We start from the raw sequence: 17,497 nt of genomic DNA, 5'->3' as shown, positions 1-17,497 counted from the left end.
AACATGCAATAATTATTGACCAAGCACAGCATTTACCCAAGGACACCTGCTGAGCAGGGACGGAGGACAGCAGACACAGGGCTCAAACCAGTCTCCCTGCCTTGAGGGTTTCCACCAAGAGCTGTCCTGCACACAACTGCCAGAATTGTCTTCATCAGATCAGATCTGATCAAGTCACTCTGCTGACAAGATTACGACACCTCATGCTTTACTTCCCGGTTTGGCTTCAGCTTAACTTTCCGGCCTCATCTACAGGTGATCTCCCCTGACTTTTTACATTGGAACACTCACTGCTCTTAAAACAATAATAGCTAGCAAGAATTGAGCACCATCTGTAAGCAACTGGGTAAACTACTGCATATGATTTACCTCCTCAGCTAATAATCAACCACCCTATTACAAAGATCTTGTGATCACTACCCTATACCCTTCAAGGCCCCACTGTCACACAAACTCCTTTCCAAGCACACAGCCTTATGTTGTGTAAATTTCACAAAAATTACTTGTCTTCTTTGTCTTACATAGGTCCCACCAAATTGTATAAACTTCAGGGTGCACAAAACCTAGATATGCCCCTGTTTATTTTCATTCCCATTATTCACTTTACTGAGGCTCAGCAAGGTTAAATAACCTACCAAAATATTCACTATAAGACATGGCAAGAGAGAAAATTTGAACCCATGTCTACCTGTCTTCAGAAGCTTAGAGTCTAACTATAGTACAAGGCTGCAGTTCTGGTCTTATAGACTGCAATGTTGCCTGCAGTGACCATTTCTCCTCTTCCTATTTTCATCACTAGATTTCCAGCAGGCTCCTATTCATCCTCCAAAACCCAACTAAAGTGTTACCCTTTCTCCACATCTTTACTTAACCTCTCCTGAAACAATGAGATATCCTTTAGCTAACCCTGTCTTTTAAACACCTGCCACAGTATATGTGTGACATAATGTCATCAAAAAGAATGTGCTTTTTGGAGTCAAACTGACCTAGGTGCAAATTATGCCTCTGCATATTCATGGTACAGTCAGGCCTAGGACAAAATATTTTACCTCTCAAACCCTTAAGTTCTTAATCTTTAAAATGGAGGCAATAATTCTTAACACATTGACTCATGTAAACACCCAACCACTCATTCAAGAAATACTTAACGAGTGCCTACTGTATGCTAGGTACAGAGCATACAACTATGGCATAGAAAACAGAGGCACAGTCCCTGCCCGCACAGAGCTTACAGTCTTAGTGGGGGATACAGAGAAATGAACAGATGGTTAAAATGCAGAGCGAGGAGAGTATTGATTTAGACCAAGGTAGGGTATAGAAGAGCTTATGGAGAAGGGATCATGACCTAACCCAGACTCCAGGGGTCAGGTAAGGACAGCGGAGATGAACAGCAATTCAGCAGTAAGTCTCTTAAAAATAAAACAGAGCAAATATTCAAGACAGATACTGCAAGTAATTTTAATTTAATAAAATACTTCCACCCCACCCACACCATAGTCACACGTCCCTCATTCCTTAAGCATTTGAAAACTCCTCTGAATGTCAGGGAGGGAAAACTGATTTTTTTTTTTTTTAACAGTGAGTAGGTTAATAAATATGAAACCTTGTGCATTGCCCTGGGCAGTATAAACCTTGAGGCTCACAGAAGAGGCCAAATAAATAAAAATAAAATCAGATGGTTTCTCAGCTTTCTGTCACCACCAGAAGAATTCCTTAACATTTGCTCTTGTTTTCTGTGTTAAAGCATTTAATGACAGAACAAGGAAATCATTTTTACATTTTTCTGGGGGCTGAACTGCCGCATAAAGTGAGAGAGCAATTGCAGCTTTCAAGAGATGCTAATTGCAGCTTCTAAAATATTAGACTCCCTCTAAACACACGTCACCCTCATCCCCTAGGAGTTTCTGGGTCTTTCTTAAAGGTGCTGGGAGGATATTGCCATACAGACTTCCTTTCCTACCCAAGGATTTGAAAACATTTCTGTTGAGTGATTTATTCCTTGCTCTTCAGGGGCCACATGCCCCACAGCTTAGGAAGCCCTGGAGAGAAGGACCACCTTCTTTAGGCAAGAAACCCACAGTGAGAAAAGCTGTATTGGACCGATAAAGGGAAACAATTCACCACCTCCTGCTTTATTCCACATAACATGGGAATTTCCATCTGAATTTAGACTTTCTACCAGCAAGCTAGCAGGGTAGGACTTGGGAGCCTTCCCTCCCACAGAGGTTTTTTAGGCAAAGATAAAGGAGCAAAAAGTCAGCTCTAAGAGACCTGCTACTTCTTACTTCCCGGGAGGGTAAGAAGGAGGAAAATGTTGTCATGCTGGCAATTCTATTTATAAATGCTTCTCTTTACAATAAGATGACAAATTTAAGAGGCAGAAGAGGGGAACAGCAGCAGCTGCCCACACAGACTATTACTTTAAATTTAATTATTGGAAAATCATTCTGTTCAGGCCAGGAGAGGGATGGGGAGGAGGAGGAGAGGTGAAGACAAATAATAAAATATGGAATGACACCAAAAACTAAATTATACAAATATGGGAGGTGGGGAGATGAACATTCACCCAGAGATGTATCCCCATACTTCAAACAGCCAAGAGAAAAACTGAGATCCAAGAAAAAGTAGAACGTTATTTGTTGTCAAGCTCCTGATGCTTTCAGTATTCAGCTGCAAATGTAGATTTCCCTAACTCTTTAGCCACGAAATCAGCAAGATATGTATGTAATTACCTACATATCCGTATGTGTAACACTGTTTCTGAAAATGAACAGATCTGTACTCTGGTCTAAAAATGAGGCTGACCCACAATCAGCATACAAAAATGCTGACAATTCAACTCCAGCTGGGAAGCACATGATTTGTAAACCTTGTTGTGAAAAGGGAAATACCTATAATTTTCCATCGAACCCCCGAATTACTAAGATTAAACTTTACTGATATACCTATACCCATCATAGAGTGGGATCAGAGGCAAATTAAGGGGTAGAGTGGGCTGGCAGTTGCTTGGGGCCCTGATCTACACAGGAATCTAAAATAATGTTGAAAAATATCATGGGAAATAAAATCTTATGGGGAAAATTATACAGTTGACTCTTGAACAATGCATGGGTTGGGGTGCTGGCTCCAACCCGGTCAAAAATCTGCACCCTCGGGACGCCTGGGTGGCTCAGTTGGTTAAGCAGCTGCCTTCGGCTCAGGTCATGATTCCAGCGTCCTGGGATCGAGTCCCACATCGGGCTCCTTGCTCAGCAGGGAGCCTGCTTCTCCCTCTGCCTCTGCCTGCCATTCTGTGTGCCTGTGCTCGCTCTCTCCCCCTCTCTCTCTCTGAAAAATAAATAAAATCTTAAAAAAAAAAAATCTGCACCCTCAAAACTTTTGATTCCCCTAAAACTTAATTAGCAATAGCCTACTGTTGACAAGCCTTAGCAAGAACATTAACAATTAATATATGTATTATATACTGTATTCTTACAATAAAGTAAACTAGAGAAAAGGAAATGTTATTTGGAAAATCATAAGAAAGAGAAAACATACTGTACCATATTTATTGAAAGAAATCCGTGAATAAGTTAACCCTTGCAGTACAAGCCTGTGTTGCTCAAGGGTCAATTGTACGTGCCAGGATGGACTGCGTGTGCACAGAAGAGGGGAAAAAAACCTCTGAAGAGAGGCTGAGGTAGGGATGTGAGTTGTAATGTGTCCAACCAACACACACATGCACTGCGTCCTCGAGTTAGGAAAGGTGGTCCCTAAACCACCATCTAAGAAAAGTGGGTCTCGTTTAACTATTCCCATGGGGCTCTGTTCCCCAAGAAAGGCACACTGCCTTCCCCCCGCTCCCCTGCAGAAATCAGCCTCTTCCTGGACAATGGCTGAGGACATGTTTGAAGAACAGTGGGCATGAAGGAGTCTGGGTCCCAGCCCTCCCAGGACTCTGGAGCTGCCTTACGCCCGGACTGGAATCATTCCGATTCACATTTCTTTGATCTCTGAGATTGATTTCTCTTTCCCATTCTGTCCTTATTCTCTCAACTCAAAGCTCACATTCTCATAGATCTCCATTCCCTTTGAGGCAATCAAAATATGTGACTGAAGTGATTCACAGCATGGGGTGAAGCAACAGATTTGACCCAAACAGGGATTTCTGGTTAAAAGGGGGGAGGGGGCTTGGTAACCTATATCCTGAGCTCATGGGGAGAATGTGTTTGGCGATCTTTCATCCTGTCTCTGGAAGAGTGATGGCTAATTCTAAACATCTTCCTGATACTCTGCCTTCCCCTCCCCTACATCCCAGATACCGACTTTTGATCCTTCCTTATCAACACCTTCCATTTGCCATTTTGTTAATTCTGCAGGGTCAGTCCCCTGCAGGAGGTGACTTATTCAGGGACCTAATGGTTAGTTCTGAGAAAGGTCCTATTCGCTCAGCACCTTCCACATTTAAATACTCCGAAATTCATTCATTAACATGATGGGGAAAAGCGATGATTCCTACCACCACCACAACCAAAGCTAAGACCTTCTATCGAATGAACCAGCTCCTGGCTTGGCACCAGCGACCCTGAGTGAATCGCAAACTTCACCGAAAAGTAACCTGAGTCAACAGTGTCCACGACAAAGGGAATGAAAGCTGTTTCCCTTGGAAGAGAGATCACCTAAAAAGGAGTGGGAGGAGGAGGACCAAAAGAAAGGAAGGAAGAAACCCCAGTTGAAACTTGGCATTTACTTGAAGAGGAGCCAGCAGAATGGACGTGCATAGACAGTTTCACAGCACAGAGGGAAGGCATCGCTCAGAAGGCTTCCTTGGCGCTGTTAAATTTCTTGGGTGGCAGCCTTGGCTGGGAAGGCAAGGCACAAAAGTTGCGCTCAGGGTTCTGAGGACCGAGAGGTGGTGTCTGCGAACTTACGGGGATCGAACGGCTCAGGAATCTCGCTGAGGAAGAAGAGAGGCCGGTGTAGGAGGGCCGGAGGAGAGTGGGGTGCTCCTCCGTCTTGACGCTGTGGGGGCTCGGCTGGCTGCTCAGGGTGCTCCCGCTGCTGTTGTTGCTTCTGCTGTACTGGTTGTTGTTGAGCTCAGGGTAATTTCTGGCAGGCGGCTGGGAGCTGCCGTTCAAGAGGTTGGTGAGTGGACTGGCTACGAAACCCGCCTTAGAGGACGAGGAGGCCTTTTTGTTCTCTGGCTCCTGTGTTGCGGCATTCAAGTTGCCTAGAGAACTGGCTAGCCGGGAGTTTATGGAAAAGCTGAATGGAAAACACAGGTTGGGGAGGGGGGACATAGACAGCGATGTAGACTCATGTGGAGTTCATGTTTCTAAAACACATAATTAGGACATGAGGGGAATGGGATGCAGACAGTTCTGATCAATGCACATGGTGACAAAATGGCTTCCTCATGGCTCTTGGTGATGGTATCGTATGGGGCCGTGAGTTACACAGGTTAACTTCCTGTCTAAGCAGTTAATTAAGACCCAAGAAGCTGGCGTAACCACTCTGACTGGATATGTTGAGATAGAACATCTGGGGGTTCTATGCGTCCTGAGGTAGAGAGTAAATGAAGAGGGCCATATAACAGGAGAGCAAAACGTAGACTTCAGTGTAAGATTTAACTTACACGTACTCATTCTAATGTCTCTGCCCATGGCAGGAGAAATGACAATACCACATAGCATTAGTCTGTGCCACGGAACTCCAATCTCCTGATCGCGTTAGGCAAGCTGGAGCTTCACTACAGAAAGGGAAACCACATGGTTCTCCCTCCACAGCCTTGTCCCGCCATGTGAGACAGAACAGAAGCCCCGGAGGGTCACAGAGCCGTCTGTGATTCCTCCTCTTCTCCATGATCCCCTCCTCTGACAAACTTTAGCCAAACCCGTTGTGTGCTATGGCCTCCCTCTACTTCCCGCCAGTATCTGAGAAGCAGAGAAAAATTACCTTCTTACACTGGCACCCGAGGACAAAGAACCTCTGTTTATCCTCTTGGCTGTCGCTGAAGGGGACAAAGCCACTTTCGAGGTCTTCAAAGTAGTTGCAGATCCTTGTGGGGACGAAGTCAATCTTTGTGGAGAAAAAAAAGGGCAAAATGTCACACAAAAGCTGTGTCATCTTAATATTTAGCAATCACCTAGGACAGGGTAAACTAGTAACATTAAAGAGATCGCAGCAGGTCACGATAACAGTGACAGGAGCAGCAGTCAAGGCTGACGGAGCACTTGCTCTGCGTCAGGCTCTCTTCTGAGAACCTTATAGATGGTAATCGGCTCATCCTCACAACAGCCCTGTGAGGTAGCTGAGACAGCAATCCTCACTCTGCAAGTGAGCAAACAGAGCCACAAAGGAAAAGCTCCTCATCCAAAGTCACTCAGTGAGCAAGGGACAGAGCTGGGATTCCAATCCAGGGTCCAAAGTCCTGTCCATCACCAGGATCTTGCCCTGTTGGTCATCCCTTCTTTGATGGTGGTGTTCGTTCTTTGCACGTCCTTAGATTCTACTCCTTTATATTTTAAATCTGTCTTCTTCTTTCCGCTCTGCAGCTGCCCTAGCTGAGGCCATCACTACTCTTTCTCGTGGCTACTAGCAACATCTTGTAATCTTCTTGGCTACTAGCAACATCTTGTAATCTTCTTCCTTAAAATTCAAATTCTGAAGAGCCTCCGGTAGAATCTAAAATATTTAATTATGTCGCTCTGCTGTTTAAACCATTTAATCTTTCCTCGGTGCCCAGAAAGCCTGAGCTCCTTGGCTGTACTTATGAAATCCTCCTATCTGGCCTTAGCCTTTATGAACAGGTCCCTTCTTTCCACGCTTTCCCACTAGACATCTCTCCTCCAGCGACACAAACTGTTCTGAGTTCGCTGAATGGACAGCACTCACACCTGTGTCCAGCCTGCATATGCTGTTTTTGCTGCCAGAGCATCTCCTCCTTCCCTTACTCCCCCTCCATCTCCATCTGCCTCGTTCCATTGCTTATACTTTGCTGGTCAAAACAGCTGGTACCCTATAGAGCAAGCACTGAATTCCCAGGCAGGGTAAGCATCCTGTTTCATCATATATTCTCAAGGTAAATCATAGCCCTCATGCCATATTTCATTGGTATTTCTTTTCTTTGCTATCAGCTCCACTGAGGGCAAAGGACTGTCTCTCATTTCTATTCCCAGTGCCAGTCTCAGTCCAGTGCCAGACTCAGAGAGGATGTTCATTAATGTTTGAGGGAAAAGAGACTCAAACCTGGACAGCCAGGGTCCAGTCACGGTTTTAATACCAAACCTGTTTAAACGCACCTGGACCTTGCTTTCCTATCTGTTCTAGAAAAGCTTACTTACTTGTAGACTCTTTCCTTCATCCTCCTCTCCCCCAAACAACATTCTAAGTACATGTTTTGTCTCTAAAACATGAAAGGGAAAAGTGGTACAAGGAAACAGCTCAAGTTTCTGGAGAAGTCTGAGCCCTCTCAGAAATGCCCACACAAAACCACCCTAAGACCTTGGGCTGCATAAGAGTCAGAGGTGAGAGGTGAATCAGCTTTCCACCCCTATCTTATCAACAGTCTTGGCAAACATGTCCAAGCCCTCATCAAGGCATGTACAGCACTCTGGTACCACTGGTGCCTTGAAACCACCCCAGGACTGTTTGGGGGGCATTTTTTCCAGAGACAAACACTAATGTTTCCCCTTCAGATGGAGGACGGGGAAGGAAATAAGACTAGAAAATAAAGAACAAACACATGTAAAATGAGGGGGGAAGAGGGCTAACAGAAGTGTTAAAATCTCAAGGCAAACTTGGTCACTGGATTGAAAGGCACTTTGCCACGCAAGCGTAGCTTCTTAGAGACCCCAGAACGTGCTGGAAGTACAGACTGCACTGATGTCACTACCAGTGGCCACACCTACGGATACCTCAGGAAAACCAAAATCCCCTTCTCAGTGAGCATTAAAAATAAGGTGTAGCATAAAAATCCAGAACAGAAAGGAAGGGACTTAAAAAGTGAAAAGCTGTACACAATTTATTTTCACCAGTTTTGGGGGTGGGAAATGTATCTAAAGGTGAGCACTTATTTACAAGATACTAGAAATTCACCTCAGTAACAGTACCTGATAGGCTGGGACACTGCTCTTGGGTGCCCTTTCATATCATCCAACCTACGGAAATCAAAGACAAATGCTCATGCATCAATGGGTTCACACATTGAATCAAAGACCAAAAGGCAGAGCATGTGGAGTCAGACCAGTAAAAATACTAAATTTGTAAAAGGGGGAAACCTCCCAAATGGATATCAGTACTCATCCCGTTTCTAAAACAAATCCCAGAACCAGCAGGAAACCCATTTCAGTCATTTTGATTCATCTTGAATTTAATTTACAGCAAATTGCTTTAAATCAGAAGGTAGTTAAAAAAAAAAAAAAGTTCAATGATGATGAAAAAAAGTTCAACCATGATGCTGTTAGGAAAAACTCAATTCCAAAAAAATTTCAGAGAATTAGAAAAATCATATTGGAATCGCCTTCTAAAATTTGTGTAGTGGAGATTCTCTTACTTCTTTTGCCTACTTATGTGTCAAGTTATATGCCAATTTATCCCTCCCTGCCCCTTATGATTTCTTCAGAATAAAATCTACATCTGTTTGAAATTAATTAAGCAACATAAAGCCATTTCTTAAGAGTTTCAAGGGAAAACAGGGCAAATAAAGAGATTAGTGGTCTTGAAGAACCTTCCACAGACGTCGATGGTACCCACAGCAAGCAGAGCACACACTGCACAGTACTGGGTATGACTAGCAGTTCCATTCCAACTCCGTCCCACAGGGGAGGGATCGAACCTCTCTAAGCTCAAGCAACCAATCCAAATGTGGATGATGATACGTACCTTCTGTATTAACTCAGTTAATCCTCATATTGAAACTAAGCACCTACCAAGGCTCCTGACCATAGTAGCTGCTCAGTGAATGATAAGTCTCTTTAGTTTTCTGTGGCAGCTGGCGGTTACTACTAAGCATCAGCCTTGCTATCCCATCTTCTCCTGTTGCTATAGAAAACGGTCACCTTGAATTTGGGCCGCATAAACCTTCTTTCCTCAGGTCAGGGAACCAGTACTCAAAGTTCAGACCTAATTCGACTTGGGTTCTAATCCTCCCAGATAACACATGAAAACTAAACTCTCTGTGAAGCTGTTTGACACGTTATCATGCTGGCAAAACACCCCTCTTGCTGTGCCTGTGTCTCACTTAAAAAGTAGCCATTTCCCATTATAATCATTTGTGAACTTGTCACCACCCCGTATGTTACAGTAAGGAACCTAGAAGATATTCACAGATTTCTGCACCTACATTGATCCTGAAGACTTTCTTTTTTAACTGATCTGAACCAGGAGCACGTTCCAGATAGTGTGATCCCAAGTCAGGTTCCATCAATCGGTTCTGATTCGTAATTTTAGACTTCAAACTCAGGATGGTTATAACTTTACAGACACAGGTAAGAACTGGTTATTCAATTCTCAGATACAGAACATTAAGCTAAGGAGCAAGGATATACCAAAGCTTGGCATTTAGTACTTTTCTGCCCTCTCTAGATTCAAAACGAAAGTCTCAGCACACCTGTAAGACAGGACACCCACTCGTGGGGGAAGAGTAGAATTCCAAACGGAATTTTGAGCACAGTCCCAGGGACACCTGAGGGCACCGCAGTTTAAGGTGGGATTCCAGAGGCTGAGAGTTTGCAGGAGCTGCTGTCTGTAAGCTTCTAAAGCTTAGCTGCTCCCAACAGTGACCGGATAATAAACTACCCAAAACAGTAATAAACCAGAAAACAAGAGGTAAACATGGCTCTTGCAGAATGATATTCAAAAGAGAAGAGTAAATGCTCTATCCACAAATGGAGGCACAATACAAACTTAAAAGTTTAAAATGGATCCTACCTAAATGCACAGGATGGTGAGGAGCGTGGCTGCCTCTGACTTTTTAAGGCACGTAGTTTGTCTCCCTGGGTTATACTGTTTTTCATTTCCACATCCTCATCCTCTTCTAAATTACTCTGGAAAAAAAATGCATGTTCCATAGAAAAGTTATTATGAAAAATTTTGCTTTACATAGATTTCTTAATAGACTATAAACCATGTATTTCATATAGATTATCTTAAATAGTTTTAACACACTATGAATTCAGCATTATGTCTGTGTGTGCGCACACACACACACACATATATACACACATACTAAAGAATGTTCAACTATTCATCAATTAAATATACTGGTTAAACTTCAAATCAAAGCATGGGTATGAATGTGGTAGAATTTAAAAGGAGCTCTTTCTTACAACGGACCACAGCCAAAGAGACTCTCATGGAAACAAAATCATGCTTTGGAATATAGCTCAGATACAGGCTGACTCAATAGATACATTACAAATATGTTTCCAGAGACAACTAGGATCAGTCACTGCAAATGTTATAACTTATTTACAAAAATGGAAGATAAAACAATTTAGGATATCTAGACAACAACTTACTAGGCTCGATTAACACCAGTAAAAGCACTCAAGACCTTTCCAGAAGGAGTTAAAGCTTACTAGATTGGGAAAGTGTTTCCTGCTGAAATAAGTCTTATAGGTTGAAAAATAGAAGTACCATACAAGGTCTCTTCACATGCTAGCTCACATTTCATTCTTGCAACTCAGGGCAGGGAGGACACTGTTGCCCATAAAGATGAAAAAAAGGAGGTGCTCATAGAAGAATATTGCCCAAGCTCCCTAAAGCTCTTCATAACAGCTATGATTTTAAAATCAGACTTCTTGACCCCAAATACAATAGTACACTAACACTGCACCAGTAAAGATTTTATTTTGCCCACTTTCTCTCCTGAATAATTCACATGCTTTGAATTTGCTAATTCCTTGCAGCCATAAAAGTCTTCTCCCGTCTTTAAAGCTAAAACTTTTAATTGATAAAAGATATACAGAAATATACTTCCCTGTCATATTCTAGTCATTTCTGATAGCCATTCCTGACTCAAAACACTTCTTTGCGCTCCGCCACATAGGTTGGGTTGCATGGCTACATCTGGGGTCTCTAGGCATGTCCTGGGTAAAAAGACCACACCTTACTACTTTAAGTTGGAGCTTGAAAAAGCAAAACAGACATACAAAGCACACACCTGGAACAAAAGAAGAAATAATGAAGAAGAAAGCTTCCTAGAGGAGGAAATCCTTTAATTGAGTATTGAAGAATGAGTATGGAGTGAAGCAGGCCAAGGTCACAGGAAGGATCATGCTGGCAAAGAACACCTGTTCAACTGTCACAGGCTCATGGAAGCTTAAAGTCAGACAAGATTGTCTTAAAGTCATAAGTTGCCCATCTACAAAGTCTTCAGGAATTGGTTATACTATCTCAGACCTTACAACCCCAGTGGGGAGAAATCCATTACACCCAAAGAAGTCGGCAGGAATAGAAATAAGGCAGGCCTGAAAGCTAGGCTTGCTAGCAGGATGGCACACCTGAGGAGGTGGGCTTAGCTTCACCCAGCCATTAACATGGGTGTTATTACCAGTTACTTGTAACTGACGGAAGGACCGGCACACAGTAGGAGTCTTTAGAATATGGAACTGGGTTCTTGAATGACCTGACAGGATCCTCACCCTTATTGGTCAGGTTCATTGTCCAATGGGCACCTTTGTGGGAAAGCCAGGAAAGCTCCTTTGTCCTTCCGACCAGGAGGATCTTTGTATTCCTAACTCTGAAATGCCTTCAAAATTCTTTTTTTTTTTAAGATTTTATTTAATATTTATTAGACCGAGAGAGACCTAGTGAGAGAGGGAACACAAGCAGGAGGAGTGGGAGAGAGAGAAGCAGGCTTCCCGCTGAGCAGGTTACCCCATGCAGGGCTCGATCCCAGGACCCTGGGATCATGATGGGAGACCAAGGCAGACGCTTAGTGACTGAGCCACCCAGGCACCAGTACCTTCAGATTCTAAGGAAAAGTGAGCTTCAACCTAAAATTCCCAAATTCAACCCAATAGACATAAAGGTAGAACAAATACACAGAAATTGACCTCCCACACAATCTCTCTGAGAAAACTATTAAAGGATGTATGTCAGGGAAAAGTTAAGAAGACAGGAGGAAATCCAGGAAAATTAGGACTCTAACTGCAGAGTATGAAAAGAAGGGCTCAGTTTGGAACTGTAGAGTAAGGCTAGAGAACAACCAATCCAGGCTGGAAAGAAGAAGCCTCTTGGGGAAAAGAATGAACTTGGTAAAGTTTTTTTTGCTGTGTCAAGATTTTGTAAAAATTAAAAATTTCTTGGCATAACTAGGGGGAGGAGGGAGTAGCCTTATTTTTTCCCCAAGGAAAAAAAATACACAGAAAACTCTGCAAATAAAAAGGCAATTAACTCACATCTGAACTCATATAACACTGTGTCAACTGTATGTAAATGAAAAATAAATAAATAAATATAAAACACCACAAAAATAGGTAATTAACTCTGGGAAAAACAAAGAGAGGTTCAACAAAGGAAACAGAGTAGACTACCAACCTCAAGAGTGAACAATTCTCACACAGTAATAATGACATATTATTGGTTTTAACCCAAAATTATGATGTAGCTGTACTGGGAAGCACAGGGGAGTGAGAGTAACATCTCAGGGGAGGGGGAAGCTAAAATCCCATCCACCACAACCAGGAGGCAATCAAAAAATGTCCAAAATCAATAAACTGTTTTAAATAGCATTATAAGCAAGACACTGATGTGCAGAAATAGGGTAGTGAAAATGCCGGTATCATTTGCTTAGAGGTTCCCCCTTCTGTGGGTGGGTTTGGGAGTTGGTCTAGGAGAATAGAAAGGTGGGATAGGGGATGGATATTTTTTATTAGAATTCAGTAATTTTTGACACTTCTAAAAGTGTGATCACATATTACTTGGAAAAAATAAATACTAATTTAACAAGATATAGAATTAAACAAAAAAAATAGTATGTTTTACATTATGGTTATGTTACAAGTTACAAGTATTTTCTCTCCCACTTCATTATGCATCTGAAAGGTAAAATCTTTTAAATATAATACATTTCCAATGTAGAAAACACTGCAACAGAGAACCACACCCCTAACTAGCCAGATTTAATATATTTTCTACTTTAGCTCCTTCTCTCTTTTTTTTTAAGATTTATTTGACAGGCAGAGATCATAAGTAGGCAGAGAGGCAGGCAGAGAGAGAGCGGGAAGCAGATTCCCCGCTGAGCAGAGAGCCTGATGCAGGGCTCGATCCCAGGACCCTGAGATCATGACCTGAGCCGAAGGCAGAGGCTTAACCCACTGAGCCACCCAGGCACCCCTTAAGCTCCTTCTCTTAAGGAGTTTACTTAAATACCCTAGCTCTCAAAGAAAAAGAAAACATTACTTATTAAGTCCCAGCTCCTCTCAACCTCTGGAGAAGGAAACCATGTATTTTCTAAAGGGGAAAAAAAAATTAAAAAAAATATATATATACACAAACACACAAGTATCATAGGGAAAAAATACATATTTATTTTATATATAAAATAATATATAAATATATATATTTATTTTTTCCCTATGATACTTGTTATGTAATGACAAAATACAGATAAGAGTGTAAAAAATATTAAAACCACCAACATATTTACCATCAAAAAGCAAAGCCCATTAGCATTCTGGCATATAGTCTTCCAGATTTTCCCCATGTTATACATACCATCCCCCAACATACTTCTTCCTGACAAAGAGGCTGAGTTACATATATGCTGCCCTATAACTTACTTTTTCACCTGAAAGATATATTGTTGGAAGTATTTCAGTATAAATTAAAAAAACCGAAACCCCCCAAACCTCTCTATTATTATTCTTTGTGGCTCCATAAAATTCCATTGTCTAGATACCACCAAATTTCATTTATTTTCCTTTGGTTCAGGCTATTCTCTGTCTTTTATCACTATAAACAGTTCCAACAAACATCTTCCTCTATACATATGGCTTTTAAAAACTGTACTATGATATTATGGCTTTTACACACTGTCTTAAGATGGATTCATAGAAGTGGAACCTCTAAACGCATTGTACGGTCTTCCGCCATGCTTCTTCAACCGATCCTCCATTTCAATCTCCAACTGGCAATCTTTAGTTTTTATTCCCCAAATCCCTGCTAATATTGCCTACATTCTTTAATCTCACACAACCTGAGAGGCAGAAACAGGATCTTGTCATTTAGATTTGTGTTTCTTTAATTTCTTGGAAAGTAGAAATAAAAGAAAGTGTTTACCAGCCATGAGGATTCCCATTTTGTTTTATTTGTGTATGTGGCATTTTCACACTGATTTTTAAGCATTCTTTACATTAAAAAAAAAAAAAATACAATACCCTAATTTGAATATGTAGCAAACATTTTCTTCTACATGGTGACTGCAAGGAGAATGAACAGGAGAAAGATAATTCTTTGTGTGTGTGTGTGTGGGGGGACACAGTTTAGTGGCTCCTGCAGAGGTCTGGTGACAGGTGACAGACTGGATTAGGTGTGAGAGATCGCTTAAATCAGGACCTGGGGATGGAAGGGGGAGGGGAAAAGATCCAGACATACAATACTGGTCTAAAGAAATCTACTAAAGTATATGTCATCTTTTTTTATTATGTTATGTTTGTCACCAGAAAAAGACAATTATCATATGGTTTCCCTTATTTGTGGAACGTAAGCATAGCATGAAGGGCATTAGGAGGAAGAAGGGAATAATGAAGGGGGGGAATCACGTAATTTTTTTTTATCTCAGTGTATCATCCTTTATTTTATTTCTGTGACTTTTGTATGAAGCTTCAGGCATTTTTAGGACTAAGAGGCACAGGACATATAAGCCATAAAATTCTCAGTAGGGGATTAACAGCCTTCAAAATCTTGACAAAAAGTTTTACAATGTTATTCAAAATACATTTAAATTAAATGACAGAATTAAGAAACGAGAGAGCTGGAAGAAAAATGACACTGGCCTTCTGGAATCCTGAGTATGACATAGACATGAATAGAACTAAGCTCTGTATTTATCAGGGCATCTAGAACACAAACACCTGTGAAGGGAAAAAATATTAGGAAACACAGTTCCTTTTCTCATGAGGGCATGAATCAATCCCAAGAAACGGTAGACCTGCGACCGGCCATTTGAAGGCTTCTCAACAGGTGCTGGGAGGTCTCATTCTTTCTACCAAATTTATTCCTTAAAATAACTGATAAGTAGTCACAACTGGTGAATGCAAGGAACCTAGCCTATGCTTCCTTTGTGCTCCAGCCCCTCTCCCCCCAGAGTCTCCGTGCATATCCTCTCTGGCCCTGAGCTGCTTGAATCCCCTAAAATCTGTTGAAAAGAAACAAAGTCACATGGTTGCTTGTGGTACAAACTCAGAAAGCCTAGTCCAGGGAAGACCCTCATATTTTTGCTCCCAAAAGAGGTAGGTCTGTTGTCAGACTCATCACTGCCCTCCGGAGGGTCTAAGTACCAGCTCTTTCATTCAGATACCAGCCTGCCCTACATAAAGGCAGGAAAATGAGAGCAAACTAAAATACATAAAGAAAGACCATTTCAAAAGATATGCTTATTTACAGATGATGGTCTAGCTAAAGAACAAATTATAGTTGCAAACTAGAAAGATTTATTTTATGCCATCAGTTGTTCTCTAAATATAGACAAGATGAAAAAGAAAATAAAATGTATGCATAGGTTTCAGTAGGATAAGTAATGACTGACCAACGCATTAATCCGATGGTGACAGAGTAAGTCACTGGGGAGGTAGTGGTGTGTGCCATTAAGAAAAAAATCTATTAGACAAAATATAGCACACTAGGGAAAAAAGACGGAAGAGTTATAATAGAAAAATGACATAAAAAGAGAGTTTGAAATAGAAATGAGTAAAAATAGAAGTGAAAGGATTGGAAGAGAAAGATGATAATGGATTTTTAGTAGGTTTAAGTGATTTGGCTGGGAAAGGTGGCTGGGTCATCTCCAAAATTCTTTCAGCTCTCAGATGCTGAAACTGTGAGATGTGAAAGCTGAGGAAAGGCAAAGATATCATCTCATAACAAGCTGCTTCTGATCATGTAAAGTTTGGATTTATCAGAGCCCCCAAGTCTGTCTTCTCTCCTTCCTCGGCTGCCACTGTTGAGACCTTTATCCCCTGGGACCACTCCCCCTTCACCAACTTCCTGGTCTCCCACCCCAGACCACACAGACCCCAGCAGCCCTTTCCTTCACAGCCAGGGAAGTCTGCCCAAACTCTGGCTCTCTGTTGTACTATCACTCTCCTGTCCTAGAACCTCTCCCGAATCCCAGTGGCATTCAGAATGGAACTGGAATGCCATAGGGGTCCCAAGAGTGGAAAGAACGGTGCTTGAAAGAAGAGTCTTAGAGAGTTAATTTTTTACTTCATGGATTTTCTCTTTCTAAGATACACTCTATACACGGGCATTAGGTATAAAAGAGCAAAGGATTTTATAAATCACAGTATCTCCGTGACATGATTAAAAAGCTATATTCTTGGAGCACCTAGCTGGTTCAGTCGGTGGAGTGCAAGACTCTTGATCTCAGGGTTGTGGGTTTGAATTCCATGCTGGGTGTAGAGATTGCTTAAAAACAAGATCTTTAAACATTAGTTAATTAAATAATTAACTAAAACATGATATTTTAATTTACCTGTCAATTTACATGATCTTGGTGGAAGGGGCAGCACTTGTACCTAATTAATATCTCTAAGTCAAGAGCATCTGATTGATTGGTGTGCTACTATTGGATTATCACCCCAGAGAAGGAAAAGTTAATAATCACAATTCCAGGAGAAATCTACTGCGACAGACTGGCTAAAGTTCTGTCCAAACTGACTGATGTAATACACTAAAGCTACACTTAGGACCGCATAGAGAGGCAGCAGGGTACAGAGAGGGGCCTCAGGTGGGTGGCTGAGAGGAGACACTGAAGCCAGAGCACCGACGTCTAACTGAGAGCTCTACTGTGTACTCTGGGATCTTGGAGAGACAGTTTGACTTTCTCTACCTCAGTCATGCCTTCTGTTAAAGGAGGCCTAGTAACAATGCCTATTTCCTATAGCTGTTATAAGAATTAAGAGTTAACCCATGTAGGGGATGCCTGGATGGCTCAGTCAGGTTAAGCGTCTGTCTTCAGCTCAGGTCATCATCTCAGGGTCCTGGGATGGAGCGCCATGTCAGGCTCCCTGGTCATCAGGAAGTCTGCGTCTCCCTTTCCCTCTGCTCCTCCTAATCCCCTTCTCCCAGCTCATCCTCTCTCTCTCTCTCTCTCAAATGAATGAATAAAATCTTAAAAGAAGAAAAAAAGAATTAATCCGTGTGAAGTGCCTAGAACAGTGCCTGGCACATAGTAGGTACTATTTAGGTGGTTGTTACATTCTAAGCTCCTCACTTAACTCCTTAAGTACTGATCCCTTAAATAAAGTGTTTTAAATTCCATCTTCTTAAAAACATTTTTTAATAACCCCGATGC

The 17,497-nt window shown here is 41.8% G+C and overlaps 1 protein-coding gene across 5 annotated transcripts in view; it reads right to left on the bottom strand.

The window, feature by feature from the left end:
• CDC14A (cell division cycle 14A) overlaps nucleotides 1-17,497 on the bottom strand; it is a 174,543-nt gene that overhangs the window by 16,405 nt on the left and 140,641 nt on the right. Inside the window, exons 12-15 of one of the 5 annotated variants that reach the window (XM_059375514.1) lie at nucleotides 9,910-10,025; nucleotides 8,091-8,138; nucleotides 5,935-6,057; nucleotides 4,911-5,106 (exon numbers count right to left, since the gene is read on the bottom strand). In XM_059375514.1, the coding sequence (XP_059231497.1) occupies nucleotides 4,911-5,106; nucleotides 5,935-6,057; nucleotides 8,091-8,138; nucleotides 9,910-10,025 (483 nt within the window). Of the gene's footprint in view, nucleotides 1-4,782; nucleotides 5,245-5,934; nucleotides 6,058-8,090; nucleotides 8,139-9,909; nucleotides 10,026-10,054; nucleotides 11,070-17,497 lie in introns of those variants that run through there. The other 4 variants (XM_059375512.1, XM_059375511.1, XM_059375513.1 and 1 more) reach the window with 4 other exon arrangements.

This window comes from Mustela nigripes, chromosome 14 (genome assembly GCF_022355385.1).
Source record: "Mustela nigripes isolate SB6536 chromosome 14, MUSNIG.SB6536, whole genome shotgun sequence".
NCBI classification, from domain to species: Eukaryota; Metazoa; Chordata; class Mammalia; order Carnivora; family Mustelidae; genus Mustela; species Mustela nigripes.
The sequence above is the reverse complement of the archived record's forward strand: the minus strand, read 5'-3'. Positions and strand labels throughout refer to the sequence as shown.